Source organism: Panthera onca, chromosome D2 (genome assembly GCF_046562875.1).
Source record: "Panthera onca isolate mPanOnc1 chromosome D2, mPanOnc1 haplotype 2, whole genome shotgun sequence".
Taxonomy (NCBI): Eukaryota; Metazoa; Chordata; class Mammalia; order Carnivora; family Felidae; genus Panthera; species Panthera onca.
In genome coordinates this window covers 65,555,647-65,582,241 of record NC_138349.1, presented here as the reverse complement: position 1 = coordinate 65,582,241, position 26,595 = coordinate 65,555,647, and the positions used below count along the sequence as shown (strand labels likewise).

Genomic DNA, 26,595 nt, shown 5'->3' with positions numbered 1-26,595 from the left:
GCCGGGAGCCCATGTGCTTCCTCTGCTGCACTGCAGATTCTTTCTGACCCAACTCCCCCGTCCTCAGTGACATTTAAGGACAGAAATTGCACTTTCCCTTTAACACGGATGCGGCTCTGTGCAAAGGACGGAGGAGGTGATCCACTGCTCTTAGAAACTAAATATTATGATTCTGTCAGTCTCAAATACTAAAATGTTTCAGTCCTGGATGCTTTAGAGAGAGGGGGCGGGGAGGAAATCTGTATTTTGGGTGGTGGGAGCCTGCTGTGAATACAGATGGAAATTTTATGGCTTGTTTAATGCTTGTCTATTTCAATAAAAAGAATAAATTCCAACAGCAGCACGATTTCATTCTATACTCCATGTGTTGCAGTATTGAAATAAAAGTAGCTCTCTATCCTGGAATCTTTTCTTTCTCTGTAGTGTTCAGTTTATTCCAACCCTGCATCTGAAATTTATTGATGAAGAAGAGCATGTTAGCTTAAAAGGAGGGAAAGAAAAATCTCTAGGGGTAATATGGAACACTCAACTCTGTCTCTGTCACACACACACACACACACACACACACACACACACACACACCAACACACACACGGAGAACAGAAATACTCTTTGTCTGGTTACGATAAGAAGCAAACGATGGAATGTCACCTTTGAGGCAATGATATATAGTCATGGAGAAGAAATAGATGTAAAGACTATTCTACTTGTTTTTATCACCCCACAGAAGCTAAGAGGACCAAAGTGAACCCTGTTTCTCTACAATTAAGGCATTATATTGAACTCTTCAGCTTCATCCATGACATTTAGTGGGCATTCTTACTAAATTTCCATTAACTGGTTATCCCACCCTACAGAAGGGTGAATGTACTCCACAAAATTAAGGTATAATCTACAAATCATTGCTGGTTATTTTTACCAGAAGTGGAAATTGAACTAGAGACAAATTAAAATACAACAAGAAAGCAAATTACTTAAAATCTTGTTTGACAGGCTGGAAAGGGATCTACTCCTCTCTCAGTAAGAATTTGACACTTAAGATACACTTAAGATACTGTTTTAGAAGCAATATACAGAAACTCTACATCAGCCTATGCACATGCCTCTGAATGCCTCCCTTAGGTGGGGGAAGCTCTTTAAAAGGAAAACACAGTTTTAAAGATCCTTCTTTGACAGAGAAGCCTCTAAGAATTAACATTAAGGTTCAACAACGGCACTGGGAGTCCTAACACTGGCTGCTTCGGGTACAGGAGGGACTCTGACTGGCAAATGGCACAAAGGAGCTCCCAGGGGTGATGAAATGCAATACATCTTGTTGGGGGAATGAGATAAGCAACTGTGCATTTGTCAAAACTGATTAAATATATACTCAGGATCATTGCATGTGACTCAAGTAAATTACAACTGAGTTTAAAAAACTCTTCCCAGAAACATTATAAAACAGTAAGATTCTGTGCGCACAGTTTCAGAATTTTCTGGATACAGAATTGTAAGGCAAATAAACAAAAAGAATGCCTTTTGCTGAGCGTTTATGCAAAAGCTGAGGGCTTCCTGGTGCCACGTGTCCCTGCTTCAGTGCCACGCTGTACTGAGACATCACCATGAAGATTTTATTGTTATGAGATGAAAGAAAATATTGCTGAGAATGCAATTAAAAGCTCTACATTAAATTGCAAGTGCAAGCTAAAATTCTAGGCTAGGCATTCCTGCCATATTCCCTGTGATGACAGAAGGGACCTTGGGACTTCCCAGTCACATCTGAAGCAAATGTCCCAGCCGTGATCCACAGCGCAGAACAGTGGGTATAGGAAGGTCTCGCTAGAAAGAATGTGTGTGTGTGTGTGTGTGTGTGTGTGTGTGTGTGCGCGCCTCATTTTTTGATAATTGGATAGCGGACCTCAAAGACAGATACATCAAGACCCAATTTTTCTGATACAAAAGGATTCCTCTCCATGGTCAAGCACCACCATGTATTTTACATCAACTCATCCAGGGAACTTCCCATGTAACATAACAACCTACTGAACTGAGCAATAGATCTATGTTTTATCTTTTAAAAACCAACAAACTGGACTGTTTTCTCTCGGCTGCTTTGACTCTCAATGAAGCTCAATTCTTTCATGACATTAGATGTCTGTTTATTTCTACTAGAAGGAATAGCTGCAGATACTGAGATACGGTTGTCAGGTTCATGAAATTAAAAATACATAGAGATATACAAACACACATGAACACAAACATATAAGAAGAATTAGAAAAAAATCATCTCATGAATTTTGGGGTGATGAAATTCCTTACTGGTAATTAGGGCTTTAATATTAAAGCAACATTTTTCATCAAAATACTATGTATGCTTGCCCAAAAGGGTTTTTATAAAAGGTCAACTGAGTGCATTTTAATATCTTTGCAGAAGTCTTTAAAATGCAACTTCAAACTGGAATTCTTTTTTCAATAAAATACATTTCAGAAAGGTTAAACCTAGTGCATGTTATTAGAATCAGTTTGGCAAATTTTCAGAGCATTCTTATATCTCAAGTGTAATCAAGCTTATTTTTATCAATTAACACATTTGCAAGAAAAACCATCCTATTGTTTTTCAAGATATATTCTTTTTCATTTCTCTAAGCTTCTGAAATTTAAACATTTAAAGATGTTTTGTGGAAGAAATGAATTAAATTGTTCATGCAGTTTAACGCAGATGATTTTCTTCTATTTTTTTACTACTTTCCTTTTAAAATCACTATAGGGGCACCTGGGTGGCTCAACTGGTTAAGTGTCTGACTCTTGGTTTCACCTCAGGTCATGATCTCATGGTTCATGAGTTCGGGCTCTGTACTGGGCTCCGTGCTGACAGTGTTGAGCCTGCTTGAGAGTCTCTCTGCCCCTGCCCTGCTTGCATTCATGTGCTCTCTCTCTCTCCCTCTCTCTCTCTCTCTCTCTCTCTCTCTCTCTCTCTCTCAAAATAAATAAACTTAAAAGAATAAAAAAATAAAATCACTTTAAATCCATTGCTCACAAAATGGAAGAATACATTAAAACATGTCACTGTTTTAAAGGGTTTACTGTAAATATAACAAAAACTTGTAGGACAGGGGAGAGCAAGAACATAACATCACAGTTCTTATCATAAAGATCGTCATAATCTAAATCTGAGATGCCTTTCAACTAGCATTTCTAAATCCATCATACCCCATGACAATGGATGGCAGCCTAGACAGAAGGCAATGACTTCCACATTTCTCAAAGCCATTCACTAATTATTCTCCAGGCTCATCTTGTATCAGCTCAGTGGGGTTCTGTTCTTTCAGGTGCAAGTACAGAACTTCATACTGGAAACCCAAGTTAAAAGTCAACCTAAGATGCTATTTTTGCAAAGCAAAAATGTTATTAAGAGTTAACAGGAATAAAGGAAAGCAGGAGGAGAAGATATCTTAGACAAATCCAAGCCAATCCCTCCTCATTCCTTTCTTAACACAAAGTATAACTAGCCTCTCAGATGCTTGCATTTGACAGCCCCTTCATCTTGCTGGGCTCCTCCCTCTCTCTTGCACCCACATTAAGCCATCCTGTCTGACAAGTTCTACTTCTTTCTGCAAGTTTTCTAACTATGCTCAGTGCCTTATGCTCACATTTCTCAGTCTTCAGGGCCAGGGTCAATGTCCACCTGTCTCTACTCTCTGGCCCCTCACATGGCCTCCATCTCACTTTATAGACACTCCATATCAACTGGAAGACTATCTTAATTCTTTTCAACTTGTCCGTCTCCCTTACTACACTACCAGTTCTCAAAGGACTAGGAGCACGTCTTACTATTCTTTGTAACTCTAAGGTATATAAATATTTATTGAACTGAAGTGTTATTGAATCAAAACAATATGTGTGTTTCATATGCACTGCACTACACAAATACTTTAGAATTTTGTTACTTTTACATCCTTATTATTAGCCAAATTATTGGCAAATTCATTTGGCTCATTTTTTTGTCCAAATAGTTCTACATAGTTTAGTGTCTAAGGATTCAGTCCATAAAAGTCTCTAAGAAGCCAGCTGCTTACCTAGTAAATTGGTTAGTCTGAAATATAAAAAATCAACCTTTGATAAAGCTTAACACATTACATTATTTGTTCCTCTCTTGTATCCAGCTGATACTGAACTATTTCCATCTGTTCTAGTGAATTCTAGTGAATACTTTTATGTTTAAAGAAGAAAACGGAAACAAGAATAGGAGGGCAGAAGCCAAGAAAAAAAGAGAGAAAGGACAATGTATGTATGTTTGGCACTTAATAATTACTTAGAAAATAATTTTTGAGTCTGAGGGATAAAGTAATGGGAGATAGGACAGTGGAAAATACAGAAGATAAGGCATTCTCTGGAGGGGACAGAGCTTTTGTATCTTTATAAATCTGTACGTAAATGCTGTTTATAAACGTTCCAATGTATTCACAGATCAGTCAAATGTATATGTTTCAATGCCAACAAAGAGCCAAAGCTAAAAGTGAAAAAGGAAGGATAAATCCACATGCAAAACAGAAACAAAGTTCCTATGAAAAGGGAGTATACAGGCGCTCAATTGTCTTCTCCCTAAAATGACTGTGACCTTGGCCTCTTTTACAAATAGTGGCAACAGCCGAGGCTGAGCTGTGTCATACAGTATGACATGGACAATCTACATACAGAAGACTGTCAATTCGGGGTAGCAAATGATGGCTAAAGGGGGAATAAAGGGGTCTTGCAACCATATCTTATGAGGACTGGCTGAAGAAATAGGGAGCATTTAATTTGGAGAGAAGACACTGGCACCAGAACATCACTATCTTCATCTGTATAAATAACTGGCATATGGGGGGACATGGTAGGGTGTGAGATTTAGTCTCAAAATAAGAGAGCATATTCTAACAATTAGAAGTGTCCAGAAATGGGGGTGGACTATGTTTAGAGGTAGGACATTTCCAGCACCAGGCTATTCATAAGCAGACTGACAAGCAATTCATAAAGCCATCTTCAAGGACAGGCAGGTTCTGCAGAGGCCCTGGGTCCGTGACCTCAAAGGTCCCTTCCACCTCGAAGACTGCACGACTTGGAGACACTCTGTGGGAATTTTCCACACAGCTCTGCCCTTCAATGTATCTGTCCTTTACATAAGTCCTATAGGTTCAAATTCAGACTTCCACAGGAGCTCTCCTTTTCACTGAATCATATGTTTAAATCTGCGATCCATAAATGTCATAACTAACACATTAAATATGATTTGAGTGGTATGAAAATGGAGGAGTGATCAATAGATTTTTTTTCCTAGTATCACTGTAAAACAATTTGAAGTCATATGTTTATCTCAATCATGTAAATTTGAGCATAAGGTGATTTTCTTGCACTTAAAACATTTTACTTATGTAGCTTTGTAGTGGCCTACCTCAAAATGTTTTCTAATAAAACAGTGGCAGTTTCCCTCTAAGGGAAAACTAACTGAGAATGAAACTGGAAAGTAGTAAAGTTCTTTACTGTGTCCAGTCCCCCACTGCCTGGTGAAAGGAGCACGCAGGCTAGGAGCCTCTCCAGGGGAGAAACGGGGTGAAGGTCACAGTGTCCTTCCCTTGTTTCAGGTGGCATGGGGGGAGGAGACAGCTTTGGCAAGTCCAGGTTGGGAATAATAAAAATAAGGTGATTGTGCTAGAGCGTTTTATCACCTTGCCTATATTTTTACTCCTTTTGCCCTGAGCCATTTTCCAGAAAACTAAAGCGTATATAAAACAAGCAAACAAAAACCCCCTGTATGTACTGTATAATCTAAATTTGTGTGGGGTCAAAAATAAAGTTAAGCAAAAGATACCAAAAAAAACCCCAAAAAACCAAAAACCTTAAGAAGTAAAACACGTGACCCAGGAGTTAAAGAGCCAATGAAATAAAAGTAAGGCAAAAGGCGGGTGCCTGGGTGGCCTAGTCAGTTAAGCATCCTGCTCTTGACTTCCGCTCAGGTTATGATTTTGTGTTCATGAGTCTGAGCTCACATTGGACTCTAAGCTGAGGGCATGAAACCTGCTTGGGATCCTATCTCTCTCTGCCCCTCCCCAGCTTGTTCTCTATCTCTCTCTAAAAATAAATTTTAAAATAAAATTTAAAAAAAAGTAAAGCAAAAGCCAACTGGGTTCTAGATGAGACCCTATATAATGAAAGCAGGAGTCATTGCCCAAAGCTAGATTTTAAGTACTTCCCTGTATGTGTGATGGCATGACACACACAATGGTCCACTGTGCTTGTATGCTCAGTAGATAACAGAAAATTTAGGAAAAAGTAATGCCCACTGATGACACAGGAAATTAAAAAACAGGTAAAAGACTCCTAGAGGAGAAGGAGTGACATCATAATCAGAGATGGAAGGCAAGCCTCTCAAAGTTACCAAAACTGAGAGAGTTTTAGAAGCAGGTAGTACAGAGGACCTTTCCCTTGCACTACCATTTGCCCTTGCCCCACCACATTCCACCAATTCTAGTACACCCTTGGGTTTGTCTCAGTTTCATCACTGGAAGCCCCACATCCTAGGAAACCCCTCAGCTGTGGACAAAGAAGGCTGGCTGGTCACACCAACCCCAGCTGCATAAGGCAGAACCTCTCCTCTTGCCAGTTGAGAGCCACAGGCCTCAATAATCTCTGATGAACTAATGAAAGCTGGAGAAAGAGCACAGAGCCCTGGGCAGAGAGCTGTCATTATTGGTTGACAGGACAGAGCCAAGGGGGCCTAGAAGAAGACACCCCAGGAATCAGTGGTAACTCTGCTCCAAGGAACTTGTAGTCCAGTAAAGTGTACGAAGGAACCACTGGCGTCCCTCCACACAACTGTGGCAGGGTCCTCGACATAACACAGACAAGGAAAGAGCAGCTGAAGTTGCAAACTTAGAGGCTATGCCAAGATCCAAAATCAAGATTGGTGACTTTTTTTCATCTAGGTATCTTCATACACAAAGGACTATCCTCCACATAAAGTTCCTAAGAGATGCGAATAAATAGTTGTAACAGTTAAGAGGAGAGACAGGACTTCCAGAAGGAACAGAATGGGAGAGGGAGGTACTGCAGGCAGCATGAAGGACCCCCCCCCAACCCCCACAGCGGGGGAGCGGAAATGTATGCTCTGGGAAAGGAAAGGTAGTCAGTCCCTCGACTAGAACTAAGTAAGGCCAACGAGTGTACGTGTGGAAAATGAGGTTGTACGTGTGGCGTTGGCTTCAGAATGAAGGACCTAGAATGCTGTGCTAAGGAGTCACCAACATAAGGAGAGCAGAAAGTGAGAACCCTTCAGTGTGGATAAAGATGAAGCCCTTGTTGTCCTTTGTGCCATTTTTCAAGGTAACAAAAGTTGAAATGAACTAAACATACAAAAACAAGACAGGGGAACCTGGGTGGCTCAGTCGGTTCAGCGTCTGACTTCGGCTCAGGTCATGATCTCACAGTTCGTGGGTTCGAGCCCTCCATTGGGCTCTGTGCTGACAGCTCAGAGCCTGGACCCTGTTTCAGATTCTGTGTTTCCCTCTCTCTCTGTCCCTCCCCTGTTCACTCTCTGTCTCTGTCGCAAGAATAAATAAACATTAAAAAAAATTAAAAAAAAACCAAGACATTAGTTGGGTACATTTTGGTACACCCATAAAGTCGAATACCATAGATCCATTAAAAACCTTACAAAAATGTATTTACTGACACAAACATAATGCTCATATTATATTGTTCAGTAGGAAAAAATCAGGTTACAAAACAGGAGGTGCCACCATTATCTCCATTAATTTGGGGTGGGGGGAGAAAGAAAAGGGAAGAGAAGGGAAGGAAAAAAAAACAGAAGAGGGAAGAAGAAACTAAGTATATACATGTAAGAAAAATATTGGAAAAACATATTTCAAGATGATAGCAATAATGCTTTCTCTGGGTGACCTTAGCCTCCCTGTGTTGAAGGCTGTGTCTACAATGTACATCAATTATTCACATGGTGAGAAAGAGGAAGGTAAGAGAACTGACAGAATGTCCCAGAACATTATAGGTAATCAAGCAGGGAGTAAAGGTGGCAAACAGGTATTAAATGCTGTCAAAGGCTCTGAAAGAAGTCTTTGATTGGACAGTAACATTTAGCAAGAAAATCCATCTGCCCAAGGTTAGTCTATTTCTCTGTAATTGTCCCTGAGAAACACATATCAGAGACAGCCTCAAAAGCCCTCTTAGGAGAGTCACCGAAACTGATCTTTTGCTGACTAGCTTCCTCCGAGTGGGTTTCACTCTGGGAGTCAAGGAGCAGCTGCCCGAGGGAGACCTTTAAATGCAAAGGTAAACCCATTAAGGCCTACCCAGGGGAAAAAGGACTGGCTTCTTACTCAGTTTAGAAAATCTATCGAGGCACCTGCAACTGGTCGTTGGGTGCTGCTGCGGAATAAGCTGGGGCTGTGCGGAGTGATCCTGGGAAAGCCACTGCACCTGCACAAAAGCCAAGAGTCCCTATACCCCACACCACGCACAGTGCTCTCTCCGGAAACCACATTTCTTTCTATAGAAATTAATAAAAATTGGCTCTGGGCTTAACTGCCTTATTTAGAATATATATAATACACATTTGGAATACATCTCAAATCTAAACACACATATGTACATGTATATGTAATTATTAATATTACACTTTATATAAATGTATATTTTTCTCCACATATACACATACATGTTTTTCATGTATTTTTTACCCTGCTTGGAATTACCTTCAGTGAATTCACTTCCTTCTTTTAACTCACAACTCTCACTGAATACACTTAGCATAACATAAACTCATTTCTTCCAAGTGGATGAGGGCAAGAGGAAAGGAGTGGGGAGGTGGGAGGAATGAATATTGGCTGAATCCCTGACTTGTGCCAGGCACTTCATGTTCAATTTAATTTTGTCTTCATAACAACTCTTTGCAATAGGTGTTATTGGGGATGAGGGCATAGATGCTCAGAGAGGTTAAGTAACCAACTGAAGACTACACAGCAAAGAAAGGGTGGTGAGGAAGCTCAAACCCAAACCTACATGACTCCGCAGCTCACACCCAGGCCCACTCCTCATTCCACGCAGCCTCCAAAAATCAATCTCCCATTATTTCAGAGATCCTCAGCAGCACTTAAAAAAAAAGGCTGGATTAGGCTCTATGTGCAGATACAGAACAGACCGCATTAATAATTTAGGTTCTGCTAGAGCTGCAAAGCAGCTCTAGGAAAGCAGGTCAAAGCCGAGAATGCCAAATGTACCTAAGCACACTCTCCCTTCCTGACACTGCAAACAAAACCCTAACTAATCCACCAGAAAACAAAAAGATAATGCCTATCAGATGCCAAATGGATGGCTATGTAATTATTTTAATCTGATCCCATAGAAAATCCACTGAAACATGTTATGTAAAATCAAGTTACAACCAGCCAGTGGAGACAAGGCTCTCTAGTGGAGAGCTAGGACAAAGCCCAGGAACCGGATCCACACACAGTGGAATGGGAGGAAGTCAGGCTGCCATAACCACGCTGAACAGCTGTGGAAAAACCAAGCCCAGGGTTTATGTTAACACAGCAAACAGGAAAAACACCTATTTTAATGTATTCATGGTCACCCTCAAACACCCAATTTCAGCTAAGATGAGGCGCAGTCAAAACCTTTTGAAGTGAATCACAGACAGGAATTGGGGAGGATTACCAGGATGGCTAATTCTACACTAATGAAGATAAATGAATGTGCGAGTTTCATATGCTTGGGTCACCAGTATTAATATATTAATTCTATTTGAAGTAATTGTGGTTAGAATAAATGTCCACAACAAAACCATTTATTTTTAGGTGGCAATGACTCCAGCTGAAGAGGAAGAGTAAAGCAGGGATCCTTAACAATGGCCATTCTTCAAAGGAAAAAAAAATTAATTGCATTCAGCATTTTCCAACATCAGTATGGTTATCTTCTTACTTCGAAGCAGGCAAATATATTTTGAGTGTTGACAGAGCTAAGTAAATACACTCATTATGTTATTGAATCAGGTAGTGGTGTCCCAACCATTGCACAGAGGGACAGCAGGTCCTTACGGAAGAAGGGGGAGCAGTGGCCTGTGTGGGGATTCGGTGACCTCAGAGCCTTCCAGCCCATCCTCTCTCATTCACCCCTAACCAGCCAGGTAGTAGGAATGTGGCTGGGAATTATGAGATTGGGCATTTGGGGGATTTACTGATAGAAAACAAAATGCACTGCTCAAGATAATGGTTTTGACAAACATTGCTTCCCTAAGCAATGGTAAATCCACAGTACCAAGGTCAATCATGATTTTTTTCCTGATTCAAAATTGCTCTGTGCTTTGCAGTAATACTTAACGTCGCCATGTAACATTTGAAGATAAAAACACAGGGTTTAAGTCACGCATCATGATTTAAAAAGCACTTCTTATCCAGTATTTGTCACATAAAACAAATGAACAATAACATTAGTAATGAGAAGCATAAAAATGATTTAATAACCGATTAGAAAATAATAAAAAATAAAAGTAAAAGCTTTCTCCAAACGCAAGAATCTTACATGAGCGGTGAAAAACCTATAGGCAGAATAGTGAAAGAAGGGAAAGACCTTAGTCTGATGGCCATGAGTTCACATTCTGCCTCTGTCCAGTGGTCACTGTGACTGTTAAAGTCAATGTCTGAGCCTCAATCTGCTCATGGGCAAAAGGAGAAGAAAGCCATGTAACTCAGAGACTCACATAAGTGTGAAGAGAGAGAACAGCCTTTCACAACTCCCAATTATTTTATTGTAAACAAAGCCTAACTTTGCTAGCACAGCTCCTACGGATTCAAAGTGAAGTGTGTTAGAAAGCCTAAAATCATCTGTCCTAAATAATCAAGTTGTTTTGTTTTTTTTGAGATTCCAATTTTTGCCAACTCCCTTCCCCAAATTAAAGCTTTTTACTCATAGTTCTTACCATCAAGGAAAAGAAAAAAAAATCACTTCATAAGGACTAAGAGGTCTCTTCTATCCTGGCAAAGAACCTGGCAGCACCTATGGTGACTCAATTCTAACATTTGTTGGTGTCGTCGGCTAAAGGGTTTTTTTTTTTTTTTTTTAATGTTGGTGCTAATTTCTTACCACTCTACAAATTGTTTTTTAATTTGTAATTTAGGCTCTGAAAATTAGTCTGTTTTGAGGCCGAGTTCTTCAAAATCAGCTTAACAGTTTTCTCATAAAAATGGTAAGCATGAAGCACAAGGCATTGGGAATATACTCATTTCAAACATCAAGAAATCAGCCAACACAAAATGGTTTCACTATTTGTGTTCACAAATGCCAACAGTTTGGAAATAAACTGTACTCACACTTATTTTACCATTAATATAATTATGGTCCTGTTGAGGCAGGATGCATTTCAGGTAACTGTACGATGTGAAAGTTAAATTATTTATTACATCCAGCATTATTACCCTCCTGCTGTCCATGCCCCAACGTGTATTTTTCTTTTGGGAGGAAGAAATCAATCACAAGAAGGATTTTCTGAGGCATTTTCTAGGTGTGGAAACCCTAGCATGGTGGCATCTCATGGTCCAGGAAAGATTCACCTCACGGATCCCAGTCTCCTGTGAAAATGGCTCTCAGTGGGGACTTGGAAACAATCATGACTGACAGGGACTGAGGGGGGAGAAGTGGCGGACTAAGCATGGGCTGGGAATCAGACTCACCTGGGGGGAAATTCCAGCCTTACACTTACTAATTACGCAACCCTGGGCTTGCTGAAATGTTCGAGAGTATGCCTCCCCTAATCCAGAGAAGTAGGATAATAGCCCCCATTCGTGAGACCTGAATACGATAATCTTCTTAAAGCACTCAGCAGAGCTCCTGGCCCACCACAGTTCCTTAGTGACTTACAGCTCAATAAAAGAAAGAAAAGGTAAATTCTTCTCCATATACTTTTGCTGATAGGCATCTCTCTGTACTGCCCTTCTTTGAAAAGAAAACTCACTTAGAGTCTGTAACAAAAGTGTCTAATGAGAGATGTCCACATTTCAGGTTCTGTTTTTCTTTTTGGTTTAAGGTGAATAGGGCTGTTTACACACTGATAATTCTTAGTGGCAGTTGCTGACGTGGGCCAATTTGGTCCGGGCAGGGTGGCTTGCTTTGTCTGACTAAAAACTGTTTGGCTCCAAGGATGGCAGTCTGAGAAGCAGAGAAGGGGGTGTGCTGGCAAGGAAGACAGTCCACAGGCCACTGTGGGTTCTGAAACCAGGTACAGATGGTGACATCTCCCTATCGACCAGATCATTCACTCTCCCCTAGGTCCCCAGCTACCCTGAAACCATCCGACACCTCTTTGGTGGCCACATTACCTAGAGGGGGTGGAAAGCCGGTTGGTAATGGAGTGCATATACTTTATGGACATATTTATAGGTAATGTTTTTGTTTCAATAAATATATATTATATATATATAATTATATTACATATAATATATATATATAATATATATAATAAGTAAATATATCCAGTGAAGATTGCTTCCATTCAGCCCTAATTACTCTTCCTCCAAGTATTTTAACATTTATGCCCAAATCTGCAAAATAAAGTTGGTTTGTTAAAAGAATTATTTGATACTTCTTCTATCTATACATATGATTCTTAAGCTTTCTTTACTATCTACCTTGGCTATCATTTAACTCCTGAGAGAAACTATTAATAATAGTGTTAATGAATGGAAGGTGTAACATGTGAGTCTTTTGAAATATTTCTCAAAATGACAGATTTAATTTAATTCTCAAAATGACAGATAAAAAAGTTTGCAAAGACCTGAACTGCAGGACTCAAATGACTTTTTTGAGGATACCAGTTTATCAGTAAAATTTCATTCATCAAATAATCTTCTGAGGGATTGCTAGGTATAAAAGTTCTTGTTTTCTCAGCTCCTCTGCTCTGTTCTTGACTATGGTCACTTGGTTACCTTTGAGAGCCCATACGATAAGGAAACTTTAGCTAACTGCTTCCTTTATGTCAGACCCCTGGCAAAATGCCTTTATAGTATTTTTACTCCTTACAATAGTATGCAAGTAAAGGGTTAATATCCCCATCTGACCAATCTGGAAACTGACCCAGAGAAATTTAGTTCAAGGCCACATAGCTAACCAGTGGCAGCTGCGATATGAATTCTTATCTAGGCCCAAAGCCCTCTCTTTCCATCACCATGGATTGTAATACTTAGCCCCCTCCCCACAACATTCTCCTTATTGCTTGCCTGCTTTATTAATGTTTTTGATCCTCTACTAAACACAATTTACCATATTTTCATACCTTCTTCAATTGTATAGACTCTTAGAAAACTGTACTTCGTGAGGATAAAATAATGCTATTCATAGTACTGAAACTACAAAGCTTTCAGGATACCTACATGTAGATTATAAATGTTTCAGTATCACTGGATTCCAGTCATTAGAAAATCTTGGGCTTCCAACACTCTCCAGCTAAGTTATCTGTCCCTATGCTTTTCCACACAGTCCATATACCCTTCCTCTCCTATGGTGATGGTACTGGTTGGCTTTTGTTCTGCCAAGCCTGGCAGATATAAACATTAGTCTCTATCCATTCTAATGGGCTTCATATAAATTCAAACAGAACTGATGATAAGATCCTAATGTGTAGAAGGTCACCTATGGTTTACTGCAACCAACTAAATCTAAATTGAAACCTATACATTTTATAGGCAGCTCCTATATTTGACAGGGATGGGTCATTCCTTCTCATGATGCCACTTTGGGTCCAGGACAGCATAATCCTGAACGAAGGGGATAATCACCAGAAAAATCTGAACCGTATGTAGAAGATCCAGGCGCCATTTCCATTGCTTTGGAATGAACTTTTAACTTACTTTTAACTTACACAAACAAGAAACAGTCTGAGTAAAAACACAGCAGATTCCTTGTTTTCAAATGTTATCTTTCTATACAAGTATTTCTTTAGATTACCATTTGGAGTATACAGCTGACAGTGTAACATTGTATTTAGATATCATCCTTCAACATTTAACCTATTCGTCAATCAACAGATAGAAGCTTACAATTCTACTTTGTTTCAGTGACTGGATTCCTCTTAAAAGTTATTTTAAATGTGTACTAATTTAAACGTACACTAATTTAAGTGTTACGATTTAGACAATATTTAGATTTTGCAGTGAATGATAAATAATTTATAAAAATTCAATTATTAAATTATTTAATTTTTAACATTCCAACAGTGACCATTCTTCTCTTGACATAAGAATTCACCATAGATATCTATTAGTAAGAACCTCCCTTAAAAAAAAAAAAACCTATCCTCTAGAGGTTCTGATGGCCTAAGAAGGGGAGCCACACAGACCTTGATTCCAAGCCCAGTTATTTTTGTGACTGAGGCAAGTTACATAGTTACATAACAAACTTAAGCTTAGGCTAAAGCGTCTGTCCATGTCGATAACACTATGGCATAGTGTTAACATAAACCAGTGCTAACCCAGCAACAAAAAATATCTATTTTTCTCTCTGGTCCTTCACCCTACCTGCATCAAGTAGTACAAGCAGCATATCAAAGAGCAGGTAGATGGGCCTACAGGTCCCATCCTTTACATGCCAGTCTCCAGCACAATAATCAGCACAATGTAGCTGCACAGTACATTTTTATTAAATGGATACCAGTTAAATGTAATAGGATTACTATATTTTTGCTAATAATATAACTACCAAAAAGTACAAAGCACTGTCAAATCCTCTTGTTTGTCAAGCATACCTATTGAAAACATTTTTCCATATTGAGATTCAATAAAGCGTGCGCATGTGCGCGCACACACACACACACACACACACACAATAATATGTCATCTTACCAAAGGCAAATTAAGAGACAGAAAAGACCATGAGCCTGAAGAATGAAGAAACAGTTCAATAGCTACAGTATATTGGTGACAGTATTAACAAAATTTTAAATAACATGTTCAGACATTAATAAATGTATAATTTATACCTAACATGATCTTGTACTCATTATAATGGTAATTCATCAAGACCAAGAAAGTGTTAAGTTTTTTTTTTAGCAAACATATGACTTTGAGAATAAAAAATGTTATCATGATAGTAACAGAGAGCACAGAGAATCAATCAGCAGACCAGTTTTATTTAATTGCTTCCCTATCCCTAAATACCATGGCACATCAAAGGACAAAGGTTTACAACTTTTCTTTTTTATTAAAGAAATTCTTTTTTAATGTTTATTTTTGAGAGAGAGAGAGAGAGAGAGAGAGAGAGAGAGAGAGAGAGAGAGAGACAGCACGCAAGCAGGGGGAGGGGCAGAGAGAGGGAGACACAGAATCCAAAGCAGGATCCAGGCTCTGAGCTGTCAGCACAGAGCCTGACATGAGGCTGAACTCACGAACCGCAAGATCACGACCTAAGCTGAAGTGGGATGCTTCACTAACCATCGTCCAGGTTTATAACTTTTCTACTGAGCTAAGCCTTATTCCATCCATCCTCTTCCAACAGAGGAAAAGTGGAGACGGGACAGCTGCTGTGCTCCTAGGGAGCTTACCTGCCGGCTTCAGTCAGATAACTTGTTGGCACAACCCCTAAAGGTTCAGGTTGGAAACAGTCCACTCATTCTTCTGCTCACTATGAACATCAATAAAAACAGCAACAACTATCACTATATGACTCTTGTTTTGTGCCAAGCACCATTCTAATATTCATTCATTCATTCATTCATTCATTCATTGAAATCTCATTACAGTCCTGTGACTAAAGCATATTCTATTATTATATTCATTTTGCATGTAAAAAGACTGGGGCACTGACAGGTTAAATAACTTCCCAAGGTCACAGCAGCTAAGAGTGTTAGTACCTGAACTCAGACAATCTTACATATAGGCCATACTCTTAATCATTGCATGGTACTGCCTCTCATCCATCCACCTCCTCCCTCCCTCCAATCCACTTCCTACCCTGCAAGCACCAGTTTGGTAGTAGAAGATTGTGACACCACCTCTGCCCTCAAGGAGCTTATAGTCTCCTGGGTGAGACACACGGAGCTTATAATTATACTGCAGAGCATAAAGGATGCTGAGAGAGAAACCAGGCTCCCTAGAGATCTGGAGTCTGTGTTCTCAGCAGAACAGGACGCAGAGTGGGTTCCCTTTATCTGATACCAGTCCACACAACCCTCACCCTCACAAGTCCAGTCACTATAGTACAAAACCTCCCCTGCCTGGTATCTTCCATCATGGGTGCCATAGGTACATCGGGAGCTAGGCATGGAGAAGGCCTATAAATGTCAGGAAGCATCAAGCTTCTATAGCAATAGATAACACTCAATAATTTATCTCTCTTGAAATTTATTCTCAAACCTTTAAGTTGCTTTAATCCTAAATGAGACTGGTCGATTTTTATGACAATAAACCTAGTGGTTAAATATGGATTCCAAAGTCCTATGATCCAAGTTTAAGTGTAGACCCAACACTTAGAAGCTACATGACCTCAGGCAAGTTATTTGTTCTCTTTAAGTCTATGTTTTAGCTATAAAAAAAAATGGGGATGAAAATAATACCTGTCTCATACAGAAGTTGTGAGAAAAATAGAATAATCCATGGAATCACCCTGCACATTGCCTGGTATACAGTGAGCACCTAAGACATTGTTATGTTATTACAGCAACATGTCTTTGAGGAGTTGAAATCCTGTGTTGGCAATTTTCCATTTATTTTCAAAAATTAAAAAAATAAATTCTTGTGGTAAAACATTAAAATCTATTGCAGAGGGTAAGAAAAACAGACACACTGCCATAGTGCACTGGGTTACTTAGCGATATAAAGCTTGTTATTTAAGGCTCCCAATGTCTAGGAAATAGCTGATCACTTAGAAGGTTCTTTGAATCAAATCCATTTTGATATGCAGCTGTGAAAATATTAACTACATATACTGCTCCATGTTGTAGGTAAAAGAACAAGCTAGACAGCTAGACTTTCCACACTGGAGTCTTAGATCTGCCACTAAATAGTGTGGGAATGCTTAATGGGTTCCTGCCTCAGTTTCCTCATTTGTAAATGGGGATAATAAATACTTTCTTTGTGGGGTAGTTATAAAGATTAAATGAGCCTCTACCTACAAAGCAATTTAAAACCCTACCTGATACATTTTAGGTGGTCAATAAATGCCCTGGAATAAAAGACATGAATCCAGGAAATTTAATTATTCATTTTCCGCTTCAAGCCAGGAACTTGGCAGTTACCCTAGAATCCAATCTCTCCCTCTCACATCCTACACCCAGTCCATTGCCAAATTCTGTTGAGTCTTCCCCTAAATATCTCTTGCATGCAACACCCCCTCTCCACTGTCATAGTCTCTGCCCTGGTTCAGACCCTCAGCATCTCTCATTCCTGAATCACCACCCGTGCTTCCGGAAGGCTCTCCCGGCTGCTATCTGCAGCATGGATGCCTGAGTGATGGTTCTAAACCATAAAGCCATTCAGTTACTCTTCCTACTGCCTCCATTTAAGTCGATTAAAGTCCTCTCTCCTTGGAGAAGGTAATTTCCCACCCTGTGAGATGGGATACAAAGGTCTTCATGATCTGGCTTCTGACCACTTTCCAAGCCATACACTCATATCCCTTTTGCTCCTTATTTATGTTTGCTTTTCACACATGAATGTTCCCTCTTATTTCCACCACACTGGGCATGGGATTCCTGTCCTTTTGCCTGCCTGTCTTGCTCACTCCTACTCCAAGGCTCAGCTTCACTGAGAAGCTTCTCGGAGCCCATTTGAGTTGAACTGCAGTCTTACAGTGGGCTCCTGTGGCTCCCTTTACATGTGTTATGAAGGGTGATTAGTGATCTCCTCTCTCTGCAGGGAGTCACTGTACTGTTGCCACTCTGCCTCCTGTAGCTTTGCCTTCAACACTGAATGCAGTGCCTGATCCACAGAAGTCACTCAGTAAATGTTTGCTAAATGAATATGTGAATGCAAAAATGAAGCAATAAATATTCATTCCTGCTCTGCCACTGAATAGCTGCATGAGTCTGTTGTTAACAATTAGAAAAGATATTAATCATAAAATTAGCTGTTCCTTTATCCCAGTATACCCTGTGTCCGCAATGCATATAAATGTTTCCTTTTTTAGTATACATATCCTTAGATCACCTCAAAGTGGGGTTTTTTTTTTTTTGATAGGACATAATAAATATATACAAGCATACTTGTGAACATTTAAAAAAATTATTGAATAAATTAATGTTATTTCTCCTAATAGCCCTCATTATTGAAATGTACCTTATAGTTTACATGGAGAGAAAGCAAAATGTCCAGGTAATGTGGCACCAGAGGCCAGAGGCAACAAGGGAAGTGTGGCCCTGAGAGCATTTGTAACTTCTAGTCCTCATGAACTCGTGGTAGCTTGGGTTATCCACTGACCACCGCCCGTGGGCCAGGACCTTGCTCGGTGCAGGGAATATAAAGAGTTCCTCTCTGCAACTTTCTCAGTCAGAGCATGGATCCAATATTGTCCCTCCCAAAGGCACTCTGTCTACCTTTGGCACGCTACCCCACTCACTGCCAGCATTAGCGGCCCATTGGGAGACGAGGAGAGTGAAGGGGAAAATCTATCAGGGAAGAGTGATGGGACAGTGTGTGTAAAGGAGATGGGTAAATGCAGTAGAAAGACACCTTCTAAACAAAATACTCAGGGGAAGTTGCTTTTTGTTTGCTTCGAGTCAGAAAAATTGGGATAAAAAGATTAAAGGTTTGTCCATCTAAATGCATTTCCTTTTAGCAAATAGGAAGATTTTTCCTTTCCTTGACACTAATGTTGCTATGGCAAGAATAAAACACACCATTATTAAAATTCAAGTAATTATAAATTCCAAAAGTTTCCTATGTTTTTTGATTGGTAGCCACTTATTCATGGTTATCAATATGCATAGCAGACCAAATGTGCAATCATGGATTTTTTAAGAACTGATGAAATGTGAATAGAATGTTAATTTTATATATGCATTCTGACTTGATTATAATACTTAGTAATATCTCATACTGTATGAGGTTATGTCATATATATATCAGGAAAAGTTCATCCTGGGCTTGTTTAAACTTCAATTACAGGGGTACCATGAATCAAATTCCTTTACAAAATAGATACTCTTCACGTTTATCTAAAGCTTTTCTATTTTGTGACTTTATGAAATTACTATTACTTTTATGTAATTAAAAGATCCTAGAGGATATTTCTACATATAAGTAAGAGCAATGAACCCCATAATAACCCACAAAGTACATAAGAGAAGCTTTTCCAATTGCTATGGGGCCTATAACGTGGAGCAAAGTAACCCAAAAGCCTTCATCAGGATCTTAGGAAAAGGTAGGAAAAAGAAACTCCAAGTAAAAACAATTCACTTTGTAGAGAATAAGTGGTATATATACTATATGACTGAAAAAGAATCTAGATTATGTCTTGAAAGTAATCTAATGTTGACTTTGTACTTTGAAAGCAGTCCCTAAAATCCTTGGACTGTGAATGTTAAGTCTCCTGAAATGCATGTATCTTTGATAGGGAATATACTGGTTTTAGTGTGTTGTGAATTAACTAGTACAATGGCAATGAAAGTGTTATCCACAGGCCACTTTCTGGATCAACTCTGTGACTGTCCTGAGAACAAAACATTTACATCTGCTTGCACATTGACATAGCGATATTGATATTTCTCCATGTTCCCTCCTGGTTGCTAAGAGATTTACGTTGGACAGACTCTGTTGTACTCATAACAAAGCACTTTGGTCCACAAAGCATTTGCTTCAGCTCAGTGAGCCCAGAAGCTCCCTTTGCCTCACCCCTTCCCTATTTTGCTTCCAAGTCAAACAGGGGCCCAGGCCCCAAGGCAGCAGGCCTGTCATCACTACAGGAAACTGCGGTGCATAAGCCTGGCTCGGCTAACAAGTCTTATACAGAGTATTAACAGCAACGATGCGATTGTATCTTTACACAAATATATGTACCTTCTTTCCTCATGTTTCTTAGAAGCCAGCTTATCACGGTGGGAGTGGGTAAAGATGTGTGAAGAGTGGGCACTCCGTAGTGACCTCCCACAGATGAACCTAATACAGTGCAATTAGACCAGAACCTGGCAAAATATGGCAATTCCACAACTCTGTTGTGCATGACTCTGAAATATGCCTGCCAACAATTTCCTAACCTGAGTTTGTACTTTTGTGAAAATCTGTTCAAGAAGTTTATTTACAAGAATATTGAAGTAGGAAGCATCTATATTTAACATCCTGCAGCAAAGCGACTGTACCTCTCCAAACTCAATCTCATGAAGTCTGCCACATAACAAAACACAGAGAGCCTTCTTTCACAGATCCTAACTCTGAAGAAAATGGCAAAGGCACCAAAAATATTCATGATCAGCCCTGAAGAGAGGTACATGTGGTGGATGAAATCTGCATGTCATTTAGAAGGCACATGCATCACTGCTCACAGCAAATTAAGATTATCTTTCCCTTGGGAATTCTCACAAAGAGACATAAAAATGCTTTATGACCTGACTTTCATATTCAGAGCACAGAGTTTTAGTCAATTTTTATTAATTGCTATAGAGGAAAAGTGCTTCGGGCCCTCACTCCCCAGTGGGTACCTAGGAGTCACATTTAAGGGCACAGCCACTAAACACTCAGTAAGTACTCTCCGGCTGTAATGAAACACCACTGACCTAGAATATTCCTCCTATCTTCCCCCTGCCATAGAATATCAGTTGGGGATGATCAATGCCCATGCTTTAATCAGAAGCAATCAGCGGTGAAGGCTGCAGGTCCCTGCCCTGCCATGGGAATTCCTGCATTCAGGATAATTCCTCTCACCCAGCAGAGAATAACAAACCTCTGTGATTTCAGCTTCATTTAACAAAAGAAAGTCATTTCTGGCAGCTTGTTTCCTTCGCACAACCTAACTAAAAGCACCTTAGAGAAAAAAGAGGCAAAAGGAGGGGAAGAAAGCAAAGCAGGAAATGACTTTTCTGCTACGTCTTTAAGGTCACAGATGTGCCTGAGAAATGCACACATGTGACAGTAGTTCTAGCACAAAAGCTCCTTTTCCACGAGCCTAGACCTCCAACAAGTACAAAGACCGGCTCGCTGGCCTCTCCCTCAGACCCAAGTCACCGCAGTCCATTTAACCTTGACCGGGCTGGGAAGAAACTACTTTGAACTCCCTTGCAACACCTTTCTGTGTCATGGCAACATGCCCCTGCCTGTGTCAAGTGCAGGCACACCTTCCGCATCAGCACTGCAATCACCCCCACACAGGACAGACTCTCCCCCTGCCTAGCCCATCCTCTGGCCACGGTCGGCCACTGGGTTTTATCATCCGTTCCCAATTTATACTCTACACAGCACGTAAAAATAGCCCTTAATGCTTCTAACAGACGCCAGGAGGAGATTAAAACAAAAAGAATCCAGGCAAGATTTATGCTCTGGCGTATACAACTACCTTTTTCTTCCGATCCCGGGACCGTTTGCGGTGTTTCCTTTTCTTCTCAGTCTCCTCTTCAGCATTGATTTCTAAATCCCTGTTTTTCTTTAATTGTGAGGCTGCATGAGCCATAATGCATTGAAAAAGCTCTTCTCAAGCACACAGGGCTTCCTTGTATAAGGTGATATCCTCAGGCACCTTTAACCAGGCTTACAGTAGCATTCCAATCACTGGAGAGAAACCTTTGACCAGAAGCAGGAAGACATTCAAAATGCAGAGATGCTGTCGAAGCTGAAGCTTTTAAAAACCCAAAAGACGGCTTCCAGACTTCATCCTACACCTTCCTCTACCTGAACCTTTACACGAGAGTGCAGCCATCGTAATGCATTTATCGTAGTGAAAAAGACAGCTGGGACAGAGGAAGCTGTATTATGGCTGTATCCCCTGCCACCAGCTGGAAGTATCTAAGTGATTCCTCGGAAGGGGGAATGCTGCAAAGGATGGTTCTCTGAAGGGAAAAAATCCAGAGTCACCACACATGCAGGAGCGAAAATCCAGCACTAATTCGGAAAACCTATTTTAGAATCCTTTGGAAAAAAGACAGGGCTGCAATTTATACATCACCACTAGTTCGGCACAGAGCATAATTTAACCCGTAATAGAATGGAGCTGTTCCTCCTTTAGTTTAACTGCTGCTGGTGACAAAATATATAAAATAAGATTTCACAAAATACACTAAATTTTGCTGAGGAGACCCTGACTGAATTACAGGGAAAACAATGCAGGCATTGCTGGCCTCAACAATGCATCCTTTATGCTGAACTATCAGCCTAAATGCATTTTGTGGGAGAGGACTACAGAGGGGCCTGTTGTCTTTTAAAAACAACATGCTGATTACAACACATCATACAGAAAGACGTGAGCATGTTGGTGTATGGAACAGACGCCTGATTCACAGGAGTTCCCCAGGACTCTCCTCTCATGTGGTCCACAGGTCAGAGGATGGGTGCAGCACTCAGGGCTGTGGAGACACTGAAATGCAGCCCTGGCTTTCATGTCAGGGTTTGCTTCCATCACCTTACTATTTTTGCCACCTGAGTCCTCAATGACTGCAGCCTCTGAATATTCATGATGTGAAGCGGAGCGGCGGCAGTGGGGTGGCTGGGTGGCTTCTGCCAAGAGGCACACACTGGAAGAAACATACTAAGTCAGGAGCCGTTTATACACACGTGGTATTCACACAGCATTAGCAAGACATGGCTAAATGGTAGACCGGACCTAAAACACTCGGGCTCTGGTAAGAAACCCTAAATTCACTAGGAAAAGGAGCAGAAAAAAATTTTTTTTTAAAAATGATGCTCTGTTGAAAAGACTTTGTATGTGTGCTTCCTATACTGTAAGTCCATGTGCTTCTCCCAATACAAAAAAATCTGTAACTTTGGAGATGGGTGCACTTGGCTTTGCAGGAGTGACAGCTAACGTGTGCGAAGGCTGAAGCAAGAAGTCCGAACGTGCCACGTGAAGAGCTGCTTGGGTTCTCTGGGGCTGTGGTTTATGTGCTTCATAAAGAACCCCCAGTGGGAGCTCCTGAAAACATCCTTCCACTACATTTCTGATTCGGACATCACAGATCTTCTTCCCTGTCTCCTTGTAGGGGGCTTTACCCTCTGCCGGGCAGTGACAGGCAGTGAGAAGGGAAGATGCTGGGCCCATGGATTTCCAGTCCTGCTGCCAGTGGATGGCACACTCCTCTGGGGCCTCACCGTGAACCACCTGAAAACCAGGCGGGTCAAACTGTTCCCAAGGGGCTACTGCGTGCACTGATGTTCATGGGCTGCTTCCCCACAGAAATCATCTTCAGCAAGAGAGAGTCCTGGAAACGTTCTCCATTGCCTACCAAACCATCATCTCGCAAGAGGGAGGAGAAAAGGAAGGAAGGGAAGTAAAGGTGACTCAGATCCAAAAGCAATAAGCCATATCTGGATCTTAGTAATAAAAATAAGTGTTTTTCTACCAGAAGAATTTTTTTTTATTGTCACAGGAATAGGTGGAGTGGAGAAAAGAAGGAAAATTAAAACTTTTTTATAGTCTCCCTTTTATAAATTACCTTGCACTTTTGAGGAACATTCATATAATTTCCTTTCCTTATTTTCAGCAAGTTGAAGGACCAGCCAGCTAAAGAACTGGCTGGTTTCCCACTGGCTCCTGGGCCTTTTTTTCTTTTTTTGTAGACACTAATGAAACTTTAAAATATAAGTATCCTTGATCAGAGTAACCTCTTTGTCTGAGGCTGGCAAACCTATACTTCCCCATTGATCTCTATCAGCCAAAGCATATTGGAAATTAGGAAAACGAACATTCACAGGTATTTCTCAAAACATTTTCTCTAGAATAATAGTTTGTTTTCCCCAAATTATCCCAAAGTTGAGTCCATCACAATCTTTATGTCAACAAAATATAAAGTTTTTGTTATGTTTGATTTTGGAGTATTTCAGTAAGTGGTGGATCCATCAAAAATAAATTCTAAGGCTTGCTTGTTTAGATTTCTAATCTCACAGAAAATGTGGGGTTTTGTCCTCCATTTCTAAATCAGAAGAACTTTTGGGGCACCTGGTGGCTCAGCTGATTAACCGTCTGACTTTGGCTCAGGTCATGATCTCACTGCTCATGAGTTCGAGCCCTGCATTGGGCTCCGGGCTCTGTGCAGACAGCTCAGAGCCTGGAGCCTGCTTCGGATTCTGTGTTTCCCTCTCTTCTCTTCCCCTGCTCATGCTCTGTGTCTCTGCCTCTCAAAAATAAATAAATATTTTTAAAATAAATAAATAAACCAGAACTTTTAACAGCAATGCTGCCAAGGAAGCAGCCCTGAGGGTCTGAGATTTTGATGGTTATACTACTAAAGTCTTAGTTCCTTTCTCCCTATCCAGCCTATGCCCTGACAGGTAACTCCCTAGCTTCTTGTGTACTTACTCTCAATACAAAGGCATTTACCCAGGATAGCCACAAATACTAGTTTTTTTCCTCTCAAAGTGAACTGACAGTTCTGTCGGTAATTCTAGAAAGCAAGCCCTTCTAAGAGCTAAAAACATGGAAAGAACTTTTAAAAACTTTATTCTCTGAAGATTCATAAAACTTTTCCACTTAAGTCTGAATAGGTTGCTCTCTTCTGCAAGGTTACAGAATTAGTACAAATCCCCAAAGTAGAAGGATGGTGCAGCTGGTACGAGAGTGTATCTCTGAGCAGAGAGGCAGCTCTCCGACAGCAAGAAGGAAATACAGGAATAGTATTACAGCAAGCCCCCCATCTGAAACAATGATGCAAGTTTCAGCCGGTTTAATTATCACCTGCATATAGGTTAACTTTTCCAATCCTGCTTCCTGACATTGGCCACGGGGGTGTACTGGACAGGATGGGGATGGCCTGGGCATGGAATATCAAAGCTGTTGAAAGTTAAAGAAAAACTATTCTTAAGCCACTCCTCTCCAGGGAAGGCGGGAGGGGAATCTGTTCTAGTTTTAGAAAAGTCCCAGGTATAGGGATTCCTAAAGCATCCTTTCTACAATAAAGTAAAAGACTGATCTTCCAAACTTGTTAGCTACAGAAATCCTTCTTTGAAGAAATCCTATGGGAAAGGCAATTACAACAAACATAACAGTGGAGCCACTTGGCTGAACTGAAAGAATGGTATCTGGGAGCCCAGCCCTACTGCCTACCCTTCCTGCAGAAGGCAGCCTGGGTAAGCAAATTTGAAAACCAGCCAACTGAAGCAAGAAGGAGTCCTGGTCTTTTCCTTTCCTGAACCTTGGTTACCAGAACTTATGTTGAAAAGCAACTCTGGTTAAAACTTTCCTTATGATTTTGTCCAAAATAATTCCTGATTTCTTACCAAAAATGACAAATTTCATTTACAGTACTTCCTATCTGTGCATAATGCACATAAAACTAGTACAAAAAAGTAAAAATCCCGTTTTAGCTGGATTTCTGGTGGCTGGAGTAATATTTGTACCTTGAGTGATTTCTAATCCAGGAATCACAAGCTGGTGACTAAATATCCCACTGAAACAAAACCAAGTCAACTCATTAAGATGTTTTACAGACTTTAGATGCCAGTGAGGGAATTTTTTCTTCACAGTTGGGGTATACACCTTGCCAGGATTTTGAGATAAATTTTGACTATTACTTCAGCCAATTAATAACTTGATCCCTCTGAGGTGTCATTCTATATTGTGTCTCCACATTGTTGAACTGGGTTGGCACACAAACAACGTGTGTGTGATTTCTATGAGGAGGATACTATCTCTTGGTCGTTTTGAAGTTACAGTAACTGTGCATTTTGAAAAAATATTACATAGTAATGTAGAGAAGTGGAGGATTAGAGTATACAGAAAAATGGAGGATGGGAAACCAAAAGAAAGAAAGAAAAGAAAAAGAAGAAAAGAAAAGAAATGGGAAAAGAAAAGAAAAGAAAAGAAAAAAGAAAAAAATAGTTCCCATCTGCTGGGGAGGCTGTACCTTCCCAACGCTACCCTCTGCTCTCGGTAATGAGCAACGTGTGTATTTTGATGGAAGGAAATCTATTTAATATTGCACCCACTTCAGCTTCCTCGGGAACAGAGCAGCCTCACCGTGAGAGTCACAATATTTTTCCTTCACAAAGAAAAATGGATCCATCATCATTTCATTAACTTTGGCATCCTAGATAAAGATGATGTCAAGAGACCTTGAGCAGGTTCTGAACAACGTGGGGAACAAGAAAGAAAACAAGCACTAAACCTGTCAATGGTTGTAAATGACAAAAAAGCACCCTGGGAAATACTCAACTCATCGTCATGTATTCTTCATTTTCAGATGAGACACATGAAATGCTAAAAAAAAAAAAGAAAAAAAAAAAGTTGGACAATACTGAAAGATTGGAGGTCCTTCCCACACCATTGTAGGGGTGGCACCTTCGGATAAATGAGCGCTGGCTTTGGGCCCATCTCTCTTACTGCTCAGTCTGACCTCTGTCCCTGGAGAAGACTGTCTGTCCAACTAACTGGCCTGACCTCAGTGCTAGAGAGCCAGCTGGCCCCAAGCTGCCAGCTGCTTCTGTCACCTCACAGGTGCAGCAAGGACAG

At 40.4% G+C, this 26,595-nt stretch overlaps 1 protein-coding gene across 29 annotated transcripts in view; it reads right to left on the bottom strand.

Annotated features, from left to right (window-relative positions):
* Positions 1-26,595, bottom strand: part of ANK3 (ankyrin 3) — a 687,918-nt gene that overhangs the window by 313,486 nt on the left and 347,837 nt on the right. For 12 of the 29 annotated variants that reach the window (XM_060642713.3, XM_078434275.2, XM_078434285.2 and 9 more), the window contains exon 1: positions 21,496-22,252. The exons of 4 other annotated variants lie outside the window; for them this stretch is intronic. In XM_060642713.3, the coding sequence (XP_060498696.2) occupies positions 21,496-21,609 (114 nt within the window). In that variant the 5' untranslated portion in view covers positions 21,610-22,252. Of the gene's footprint in view, positions 1-21,495; positions 22,255-26,595 lie in introns of those variants that run through there. 13 more of the 29 variants (XM_078434280.2, XM_060642722.3, XM_081790540.1 and 10 more) reach the window with 6 other exon arrangements.